Here is a 12,067-nt window from a genome sequence, read left to right on the forward strand (position 1 = left end):
AAGGGGACTGAATAGACTGTGCAAATCTCCCAATAATGTACTGCTGTATATTATTATTATTATTATTATTATTATTATTATTATTATTAATTAGATTTGTATGCCGCCCCTCTCCGGAGACTCGTATAGATCTATGATGGTGAACCTATGGAACACATGCCCAAAGTGGCACATGAAACCATGTTGCCCAGCATGCACAGTCTTGCCTGTTTGTCTTCCAGGTTTCTGGCTTGCATGACATGTGACAATCGACTGTCTTTTGGGCGCATGGCAGTGCCAAAACAATGGTGTGTGCATGTGCGCCGGCCAGCTGATCGATGGGTGACCATACACGCCAGAATCCGGAAGTTCGGCTTTTCTGGAGCACAATCCCTTCGCATTCATAGCAGTGTCTAAAACTGGCTGGTGCATGCATGCGTGCCAGCTGATTGTCGGGCAAACATGAGTGCTAGAAGCCAGAAGTTCAGTTTTTCTGGAGCATGGCCCCAATGGTTCTGCGCGTAGTTTCGCCATCACTGGTATAGACTTAAGCCTACCTTGATGGATGTTTGCCATGCTGATGCAGTCAGTTTCTTAGGTATTAAATCCAATTCCTTGTGATGGTCATTTAGAAACAACAAAGAAGTTCCATTACACTGCTTCTTTTCCTTTCATTTATACTTCCAAAAAATGACATGCTTCCTGGTTCTTATTCCAATGTATTTAGTCTTGTCAACTTCTTTGAAATACCTTGGAATATTAGAAAGCAGCTTTCCAAAATAGTATCCCAAAAGCAGTATATATTATAACAATTCCAAATTTGCACTGATGAAGTTACCTAATTGATTGTTTGATTGCTTATTTGCTTATTTGTATCCTATGACTATCATTACGTGTTGTGCCTTATGATTCTTCATGAATGTATTTTTTTCTTTTTACACACACTGAGAGCATATGCAGCAAAGACAAATTCCTTATGTGGCCACTTGGCCAATAAAGAATTCTAATTCTAATTGGGTAATGAAACTTCTGCAAGCAAACAATCAAACTCAGACAGCATCAGGGATCTTTAAGTTTTCAAATTTGGTGGTATTGGTCTCTTTGGCACCAGCCCCTTTGCTATTGATTTTAAAGTTTAGGATCAAACATTTCTCTTGTGAGCTGCCTATTCAATTAAGGATATATTCCCCTGTTTGTGTTTTGCAGATGCTACAATTGTGGTGGCTTCGATCATCATGCTAAGGAATGTATTCTACCTCCACAGCCAAAGAAGTGCCATTACTGTCAGAGCATCATGCACATGGTGGCAAACTGTCCACTTAAAACTGTTCCACAGCAGCCCACAAGTTACCAGGGAAGATATGAAGCTGACACCCAGCCCTCTACATCAACCTTCCTAAGGGAAGGAGGAGCCTATGGCTACACTTCTCCATCCTATTCCCTGGAAGGAAGGCCAGATATCTTACAGCCTTCAGGAAAGTCACCTCAAGAAGCTACTTCAAGTAAGTTTTCTCCATCACCTGAAGAGCAAAGCCGGAAGGGACCGTCAGTTCAAAAAAGGAAAAAGACTTAAAAAGCTTTGTCACTGCCTTTCATTACCTCTTGGGACGTCTACCTCATTCAAGCACAAGGAGAATTAATCTCATGTATTATCCTGCAACAAACCTCACATTTTAACTACTGTTGTGGACCGGAGGTCTTTTGAAAACAAAAAAACCAAAGCACACCAGTCACTCCAAGTATATTTCAGATGATTTTAATGGCTAATGGGTTTCTAAACAGTTTGGGCATCAGGATCTCATATGATTTTTAAACTTAGCCTAAATTATTGTTGGGCATATTTTCTTGGCTTCTTCCCCTCTTTTCCAGAGCAGCCCTATAGAATTATGGAAGATTATGCTTCTTTAGCTGCTTGACTTCTCTGTGGTTTATCTTCACCATGTCTTGTTTGGGGGGGAAATAGTTCTAGTATTGGTTAATTCTAAACAGCAATTAATAAGAAATGGAAGTGTAGTGGGGTTTTTTTAAAAAAAAATTCTTCATGGCCATCCAAGATCTGGGAAGCAGCATATACAGTATACCCACTGCACAGAAACACATTTCTGTCACAATAAACCATCTGATATTTTGATGTACAGACTAACCCATTGCCTGAATGTATACGTTAAATACTATGTTTCTCGAATTCATGGAAAGTAATGGTTTTGAGTTTTGAATGAATTTTTTTTCTTTAATGTTGCCTTTTTTAATTATAAAAGAGAAAGAAGGGGAGGCAAAGAATTGTAACCATACTTCCCTGAGTATAGAGTCACCATGACCACGGTACTAAATGAATCAATACATCATTGTAGAATTCAGGGAAATTGTAATTACCTCTGTGGAAAAGATGGGGGATGGAAGTTTTTAGTCTTTAGCTTGAAAGGGTAACGCCTTGGTTTATAGATGCCTCAGAATTGCCACAAAGTTTTCAAGAATTAAAGGCGCTTCCCCCTTTCTTTCTTTCTTTCTTTCTTTCTTTCTTTCTTTCTTTCTTTCTTTCTTTCTTTCTTTCTTTCTTTCTTTCTTTCTTTCTTTCTTTCTTTCTTTCTTTCTTTCTCCCTGCCCTCCCCTTAGACAATGAATGTGTTATCTGAAATATACTGTATCAACTCAAAATGACATATACAGGTTAAGTGATTGTATGGGGGAATGTAGATGTTAAAATAATGGTTTGAAGTTATATTGAAATGCCATTTGGACTCCCCTTTTACAAAACTTGATTGGACTCATCTTGTGCAAATCTTGAGGATTACGAAAGCGATGGTGGTGGTGGCAGCAGTAGCATCTTCCAATTCAGTGTCCATTTCACTAGATAGATTTCTATAGGTCTTTCCAAGAAATGGGTCTTGGCCTTTTGACTTCCCAAAGATCAATATTCACAGTGCAATCCTGTGTAAGATCTCACTGGCCTCAAGCTCATGAAAAAGTTAGTGTATAGGATTGCAGTCTTACACTTATTTAATTGCTATATAATGTAGCAGTAATTTCAGTCTGTCTACATACTGAATTATTTAAAAGCCTAAAGAGTTGCCCAGATGCTTGGAGTTTGGGGGATTGGTTTTAGAAATGGAGATTAGAAAGCCAGTTAACTGACCATACAGTTGACCTGTCCCGCTCTTAGGCGCATATACCACAAGGGTTTGAAATCTTTATTGAGGCTTTGTCATGCCTGAATAGTATTGCCCAGGATTCACCTCACACAGGAACCAGCGCAAAACCCAGTGAGTTCAAGTCTCAGCTGCTTGTCCAGTCACTCCTCCAATTTTCTTGGCCTCTCCTCCTGCTCTTGCTGACTCATAGTCCCATTGGTCTTCAGACTTTCCTCAGAACCCCAATCGGAAGTTTGTGATGCCAGCTCTTCCTTGTCATCTGACCTAGCTTCCGAGGCATCCATTATACTACCCCACCCAGCCTGGCCTGCCTCCCCCACCCCAACCCCCATCTCCATGGACCAGTTTCCATGGGTCCTGGAAGTGGAACTAGCAGACCAGATAAGGGGCGTACATGGCCTCAGCATCTTCCCAGGGTATGTCCTACAGCCGTACCCCTTCCAGTTGATCAGGTACTACAACGAGTCTTCGGAGATGGGCGGCATACAAATCTAAGTAATAAATAAATAATAAGCCAGTTCTGATAACATCTAGACTCTATGATATGGGGCACCATCTGGTTTTCTCTGAAGTTCCTGAAATCGGATCTTGTTGTCCAAGATGGCTTCTGTGCCATCCATTACAACATTCTTTGATTGGGATCAAACTCTCACAATTTTTTCACTCTCCCAGGAATGAGCTAAAATTAGTTTCTTATCCATTTCACCAGTTTTGAAGCAGCTGCTGACACCTTCAAAGGAAACACGAGCCAGATGTTTACTCCTATGGACCATTGCTTCTTTCTTTTAAAATTAATCTTGAAGAAACACTTTATTTATTTGGCAAATTAATGTAAAAGCAACTATAAGTAAAGAAGATCTGATTTCATAACCTAGTTTGAACCAAATCTTCAGATTTTCTTCATTTAAGTCATGGATGTCCAACAGTTTGGCTGGGCCTGGGTTGCATTGAGTAAAGAGGAATTGTCTTTGGTTCCAAATAAAATAGATAGCTTAGTTAATGTATATAAATCACATAATCATGTTAAAAGTTTACCATTTTGTGGGGACACATTACTTGCTTTCCAGGGTTGCACGTGGCCTGTGGTCCATGGATTGGACATGCCTAGGTTAAGTCATTGAGAATCTCAGGGCTTGTTTTAGGTAGACTCTGAGAGGACATTATTAGCTGCAGGGAAAACCCTCTCTAAATATTGACCATACTGCTGTCGCCACTATCCTACTTTCCTTCAGGAAAATGACTCCATGGCCTAAAGGTAGGGCCAACTCTGATTATGGAAATTTGTTTGGAATCCATGGCAATGCTGAAGGGAAAGGAGAATTTTGCTTGTCTATACTGAAGTTTTCAATGAACCTCAGTGCAAAATGGGGTGATTTGGGTGGATTTTTGGATTTTGTTTTGTTTTTGTTTTGACGATACTGAATGTGATGTATGTATAGAGAACTACTTCCTTGCCTTATGCAAGGATTGTAAACCTATTTAAGTTATGTAGACAAATCAAAGTGGCATTGCCTAATCTTTTAGTAGGTATAATAACTGGGTTATGAAACAGCAACAATGGCAAGGGTAAGGTCACTTTGAAAATATAAACCAAAGTTTATTGACCTTTTGTTGGAGAGTAATATGGAAATGTTGGGTTTGAAAACTGGCCATTCTCTGTTTAGCTACTTTAAAATTCCAGAACTACTTTTCTTTTCTCTCTTTCTTTTTTTTTTGAGTGAAATTAATTCCAGCAGCCACAGACCGAATTGCTAAGAGAGCATAGCAGACCTATCTTGTTAAAAGTTTACATTTTATTTTTATATGATCACTATTGCAAAATATCCTTCTCAGGACAAAGAACCTTGCTCAGGGAAAATGACATGTAATTATTATTTTTCTTTTACAGATTGTTTGCTTGTTCAGACCAAACAAAAATGCTTTGATACTGCTATGTACCGTGCTATTATATACATATTATGTGCTAATGATAATAACTACCTCTGTTTAATAATGAGTCTCTTATGACGCAAATATCAATTTTTTGCATAATATTTTCCATATACTGAAATTAATGCATTATAAGCATGGCTGATCTTCAGGGTTGTAGGCAGGGCAATCTCTCCCCATTCCTGAATTTCTAATATATGGAAGAATATAGTTATTTCTGTTTACAGCAAACAACTACCTCATACTTACCACCGAAGCAATAAATGTGGCTTTTGGTTCTATGGTACATACCTCTACTTTAAAAGAAAAACTTGCTTATGCAATGTATACATATTACAGTGATATTTAGTTTTGAAAATGATGCATCTGTTTGAAATGATTTTAGAGTCTATCTTGAAATTTAACTTTTTCTACCTGGCTGACAGAGAAATAGGTGCTGTTGATATACCAGTAGGAATTTGTTTTCCCTCTAAGAAAGGACCAAGATGTGGGAATTAACTAATTATCTCATTATTCCTAGATGGCAAGAAAATAGTTAGTTTTTTCCTTGCTCTCTGTTTATAAGATATAATTATCTACTGAAACTAAATAAGCAGTTATGTAACAACCTAGCAGACTGCTAGTGAGAGCAATACTATATTTATCCCATTTCAGTATGTTTGCCAGTTTAGAAGGAACATAGAACAACCATATTGTTCCAAAATAATGCACTCCTCATTGCTTTTGATAATAGGCAGACTCTAGCAAGAATTGGCTGCTCAGCCCTAGGTTTTTGTCTGGCCTAAATAATCCCGTGGCCCAAATTAGACACCCTCAGAGCAAAAAAAAAAAGATTTGGGTTTCAGTATGCCTCCTTCATTCCCTTCCTTGCCGCTGTCTGCAGACCCAGACACAAGGGAAGATGAGTGTTATTTGTTAAATCATGCTTCCCATTGACATCTGAACCAGGTTTAAACATAGCTTGTAAAACAAAATCCATTTCTAACTAGTGAACAGCAATTTGACTGCAATTAAACTCGTATGGTGTCCAAATAAGGAGACTGAGTTAATAAATCACAGTCACCGTTCCATTGACTGCAAGAGTGGCCTGATGTCCCAACTGCAACCATTCCTGGATACCCTGTATGTGATGTGAACAGGCAAGCATGATCTTTGCACAAAGGCCTCCCATCAAGGTAGAGAAAGGTGGGCATTGAGAGAGCTCAAGAACAGTGCCTGGAGAAACCTCTCTTCCCACCTCTTAGCCCTCAGAGTCATGGTGAAGGCTACAGCCAAAGGCCAAAATCCCCAAGATGCTGGGAGTATAACTCTACTTTCTCCCCTCAGGTATAACTGCACAAGGTATAACTTCAGTCAGTTTTACCAAGCTTTTGGTTTAAAGACCTGCAAGCTTTTAAGGCATTTGCTTTGCTCTTTAACTTGCCCACTCTCAAAGCACAAACACAAAATCCTAAATATTTGGCCCCACTCACTTTGAGCATCACTAAACAAATGCTGCCTGATGGCGTATGTTCAAACCTAGTTTACACTTTTTAGCCTCCAAGTATAAAGACATAATAGTCGAGTAGACCAACACTTGACTCTGTGAAAGTTTATTAAGTGGATAAGAAAATGAAAATAAAAATAGATGAGCACAATTCATGCTTGAATGATAGATGCCAATACCTTTAAAGTTTTTAAAGTTTACAATTTAACTGCAAAATTAAAATATTTTATTTAAACCACCTCATTTAGGAGTCACTGTCATTTTCAACAGCATCCTGAACTCTCATTGGCATCGAGCTTTATGAAACCTTTTTTTGAACTTATCTAATGTGACTTCGCCAAAACTTGAAACAGCAAGTCTGTCATATGAATTGCAAAGGGACCCTCACTTGCACAAATGTTTTCTTTGTCTCCTTGCCCTAGAATTGAGGCCCTTGTGCTCCAGAACTGGTCTCATATAGTGAAAACAGTAGGAGCTGTGCACATTTGACTAGCAACTTTTTAAAAAATCTCAGAGGGAAAAGATAAGAGGACAATTACTTAGGTATTGTTTGATTGTACAATTAGCTCTGTAAGGATGTGATTCTTTAGCTAAATGCAGGCTACTCGGTAAAAAAGATCTTAATTTGTTTTAGTATTACCCTAAAGTTACCTCCTTTATGTAATTTTGTGGATAGAGACCATTAGTGGGTTTTAAAACCCTTTGCTACTGGTTTGCGCCCTCGCACACAATGCTTCTGTGCATGTGCAGAAATTTCTGCACATGTGCAGAAGCATCCCGGGTGGATGGGCGGAGCCTTCCACCACCGGCGCTACTGCTTCACAGAACCGGGAGCAACCCACCGCTGATAGAGACCCATAAAAATGTTGTAGACCTGGTGACTTGTATGAAAAAATATAAAGGGGAAAGATCTCATTAAGTCTTAAACTAATTTAAATTAATTTATCTGTGAGAAATGTTTATCAAAAAGAATATATGTGTGTTTTTCCTCCCCTTTTGTTATGATGGAAATGAATGTCATTGGGAAAATGTGTGCAGGATTTAATTTTGCTAGATGTCTTTAATGAGATTTGATGACTTTGCCTATGGTTGCTTTTAAAGACTTGTTAAATGTATCTTGTTCTGTTTTATATCATCAGCCTTTTGAAGATAGGCTAATAGTGTTATTCTCCATCATGACCTGTTGGCGACAAGATGCTGACAAAGGGAGCTTCAAAAACTGTTCACAATGCCCTGCATCAGGCCAAAGATGTTGAAAATAAGCAAAGTGTGAATATAAATTCAGCCCTCTGATGCAGATGAATCAGACCCCTCACTCTGCTATACCTGTGTACTGTGGTTGAGCAAATTTGGGGTTTTAAGGGTTTGATGATCTAAGCTCCATTTTCAGCATCAATAGTTCTTGACCAAATATTTGTATCTCAGAAAGGAAGCATCAAGCTTTTTCCCCAAGCACGCGGGCTTGCTCACGTAAAGGTCCAATGTGATGTCCATTCTAAGAAACTGAGAATGAAGTTGAATATAAGACGAGTTAGGACATTTGCTCTAAACTATTGCTAACCTACAGTGGCAAACTAAGAGAAATCATTATAATAGCAACTACCTCTTTCAGTTTCCTACTTCTTAAGAATATGGCTGACAAGTATTATCAGATTGACTTGAATTTGTATATTACTCTAGTGAATGAATTAAATAACCAGAGACCAAAGTGAACACAATATCTGTGTGTCTTGAATATTGTCTTTTTATCTAGTGTTTTTAAACCTGTCCTCCATAGGATATAGATTACCTCATGGTCCATTTTTAATTCATTATGTTGTTTACATATAATAAAAACAAGTCACTTGAATTTTGGGGTATTTTTAAAAAAAGAAGACAGTGGTGAGAGGGTTGGGAAAGATCATGTTTCTACCTGTTTACTGTCTTCGTCTTGTTGGAACAAAGCACTGATTGTCTTTCTATATATCCTGTATTTTATACTTTCATTTAATGCCTGTTGCTGAGTGTTTATTTCTATCAATCATCCATTTCTGACTGAGGTTTAAAAGGATTATGTGATGAAAAATAAAAGATAACATTGGCATTTACCAAGAGTTTCTGAGAGTCTTAAGTTTATGCTGGATGGAAAAACATTGGGCACAGCCCTAAATTGGTTCTGTCTCATTTACTAATCATTCATTCTTTGAAATTGAATACGATGCTCAACCTTTTAATGTTTTCTATAAATGTACATTACTCACAATCCTATTTTATTCAACTTTTATTGTAATATTTTTTCCTCATTTTATACATTGCACAGATAACATTGTTAAGCAAAAGAGAAATCCAATGAGAGTATAGTCCCAATTCCAACAAGGATGGCCCTAAGGAAAATTGGCCTTATTTCTTTATATATATGCCTGCTCCTTTAAAACGTTTGTTGTTAGAATACAACAAATTACAAGGTGGATGGGTGGTTTTTATGGCATCCAGATTACTCCAGTAAATCACCACCAGTTGGATTTGTAGCTGACTGACAAAACAATCAAGGAGTAGTCCTTAATGGTACTACATTCACATGGAGAGAAGTAAGCAGTGGGGTACCACAAGGCTCCATTTTAGTATTCTTCAATATCTTCATTAATGGCTTTGATGAGAGAATTGAAAGATAATTCATCAAATTTGAAGATGACACTATACTGGCAGGAATAGCCAACACCCCAGAAAACAAGCTCCGGATCCAAAAAGATCTTGACAATCTTAAACATTGGGCCCTGTCAAACAAAATGAATTTTAATGTGGAGAAAAGCTAAGTTTTACATTTAGGCAGGAAAATATCAAAGGTATAAGTACAGATTAAGCAAGACGTGGTTCAAAAACAGTAATTGTGAGAGGGACCTTGGAGTCCTAGTGGGCTTGTATCACAGTTTCTTGGCTATCTTATTGAGGTTTCCTGGGTAAGGAATCCACCAAAAAATTCTTCCCTCCCAGTATATATTTCAGTCTAAAATTAAACCATTTAAGATAGAGGGCCCAACGGACCTATTTTGGTGATGGTCTTGGGGTTTAAAGAGCTGCCAAGTTCTTGTGGTCAGACCAAACCTCAAAATGCAGACACCCCTCTTCCAACAGATGTCTCCAGGTCGTGAGAGCCTACCAAACCTCAAAAGCCTCTTTTCCCCACATGGCCTAATTTTGTTCAGTCTCTGATAACTACCGTGAGGTAAAAACACATGGCTGCAACAACGTCTCTTCATTTTTTTGTAATAATACTGTGGCCACACCCACATCACTGGCATCTGCCTGCACTATAAATGGTTGGGACAGAGTCTGGATGTTTCAGCATGGGTTCTTTGGTGAATAGAGAGTAGATTTTCAAATGACTATTGGAACTTTGCCAGCCATTGAATTGGACAGCTTGGTCATGACTTCTTGTTCAGTTGTTTTATCTTAAATAAGTCAGTAAGTGGCAATGACACCTTAGCAAAAGATGGGATAAACTGCCTATAAAAAATGACAAACCGTAAAAAGCTTTGGAACTGTTTTCTCGTCTTCTATGTTTCTTGGTACCTGCCAGTCCAACACAGCTTTGACCTTAATTGAGTCAATCTCCACTCCTTGATGTGATATTCAAAATCCCAAATAGTCCAAGTGTTCCCAATGGAATTTGCACTTGGACAATTTCACATACAAATATGCTGCTAATAATTTTTTAAGGAACTGAAGTAGTAAGACAACGTGTTCTTCCATCGTGCAAGTATATATCAGTATATTATCCAAATATACAGGCAACCCATTGTATAGATGTTCATACAATACAGTGATATCTCTACTTATGAATTTAATTCATTCCATGAGCAGGTTCGTAGGTAAAAAAGTTCATAAGAAGAAGCAATTTTTCCCCTAGGAATCAATGTAAAAGGAAATAATGCATGCAAACCCATCCCAAAACTCACTGTTTGCTTCTCCCCACTTGCCGGTGCCGCTGGGATTCTCCGCCTCCGGACTTCCATTGCTGGCCGAAACGCCTGTCGTTCTGCTGCAGGGATCCCCCTTTGCTTTCCCCCACTGGGAAGCCTGGCATTTCATGCCCGCCATCCATCTGAAGTACCTGTCATTCTGTTGCAGGAATCCCCCTTTGCTTCCCCCTTCGCTTGCTGGCGCCACTGGGATGCTCCACCTCCAATCTTCAATTGCTTGCCGAAACGCCTGTCATTCTGCTGCAGGGATCCCCCTTTATTTATTTATTATTTATTTATTTATTATTTAGATTTGTATGCCGCCCCTCTCCGAAGACTCTTTGCTCCCCCCTGCTGGGAATTCCTGCATTTCATTCTTGCCGTCCGTCCAAAGCACCTGTCATTCTGCTGCAGGGATCCCCTTTGCTTCCCCCCACTGGGAATCCCTGAATTTCATGCTTTCTGTCCGTCCGAAGCACCTATCATTCTGCTGAAGGGATCCCCTTTTGCTTTCCACCGCTGGGAATCCCTGCCGTCCGTCCGAAGCACCTATCATTCAGCTGCAAGTATCCCAGCAGCAGAATGACAGGTGCTTCGGTCAGCAACGGAAGTCCGGAGGCAGAGCATCCCAGAGGCACCGGCAAGCAGGGGGAAGAAAAGGGGAATCCCTGCAGCAGAATGACAGGCGCTTCAGACAGATGGCAGGCACGAAATGCAGGTGTTCCCAGAGGAGGGAAGCAAAGGGGTATCCCTGCCGAATGACAGGCACTTCAGCCAGCAACGGAAATTCGGAGGCGGAACTTCCCAGCAGTGCCGGCTCGGGTTTATAAGTGGAAAATGGTTCGTGAGAAGAGGTAAAAAAATCTTAAATACCCGGTTCGTATCTCAAAATGTTCATAAGTAGAGGCGTTCATAAGTAGAGGTACCACTGTACTTTGTTAATAAACTGCATGAACAAGGCTGGAGCTCCCTATAAACCAAAGCACATGATACAGAACTGATAGCTTTCTAGGGCACAATTAAAAACTATTTTCCACTCATCACCCACTTTCACCCTCACCCTGTAATGCACTTCCCTGAGGTCCAGCTTAGTAAACACCTGACTTTCCGCTAACCAAGCTAACAAAAGACATCAAGGGTAAGGGGTACAAATGTTCCACACAGACAGTGTTAATTCCCCAGAAATCCACTCACAGACACTATCCACTATTCTTTTTCTCCTGGAAGAGAATGGGCACTGCTACTTTCAATATAATTGCAAAGTGCAATTTTTGTCAGAGCATCCTCCTTGGTGCTCCTCTTCACCTTTACATTACCTGCACCACAACCTAGTGGTTAATATTTATCCAATTGCTTTGCTGGGCTTATAGTCAATAGGGGCTTGCGAATAGCTGTTTCTCAGCTGTCCCAGAAAGTTGGAGGGCTGTCTGACCTCATCGGTATGCATCCATAGGTTTCTGGAATACCATTCCAGAAAAATGGGGAAAATACAGCAAAGGAAGGAGGAACGGAGGAGAGGAGTAAGAAGAAAGGAAGAGGAAGATGAAAGAAGAGAAGAGGGGAGAAGAGAGTTAGGAGAGAGGGCA

At 39.6% G+C, this 12,067-nt stretch overlaps 1 protein-coding gene across 4 annotated transcripts in view; it reads left to right on the forward strand.

Annotated features, from left to right (window-relative positions):
- LIN28B (lin-28 homolog B) overlaps positions 1 to 8,630 on the forward strand; it is a 97,648-nt gene extending 89,018 nt beyond the window's left edge. For all 4 annotated transcript variants that reach the window (XM_070733277.1, XM_070733279.1, XM_070733278.1 and 1 more), the window contains one exon: positions 1,186 to 8,630. In XM_070733277.1, the coding sequence (XP_070589378.1) occupies positions 1,186 to 1,552 (367 nt within the window). In that variant the 3' untranslated portion in view covers positions 1,553 to 8,630. The remainder of the gene's footprint in view (positions 1 to 1,185) is intronic.
- The last annotated feature ends 3,437 nt before the right edge of the window (positions 8,631 to 12,067 follow it).

Source organism: Erythrolamprus reginae, chromosome 1 (assembly GCF_031021105.1).
Source record: "Erythrolamprus reginae isolate rEryReg1 chromosome 1, rEryReg1.hap1, whole genome shotgun sequence".
NCBI lineage: Eukaryota > Metazoa > Chordata > Lepidosauria > Squamata > Dipsadidae > Erythrolamprus > Erythrolamprus reginae.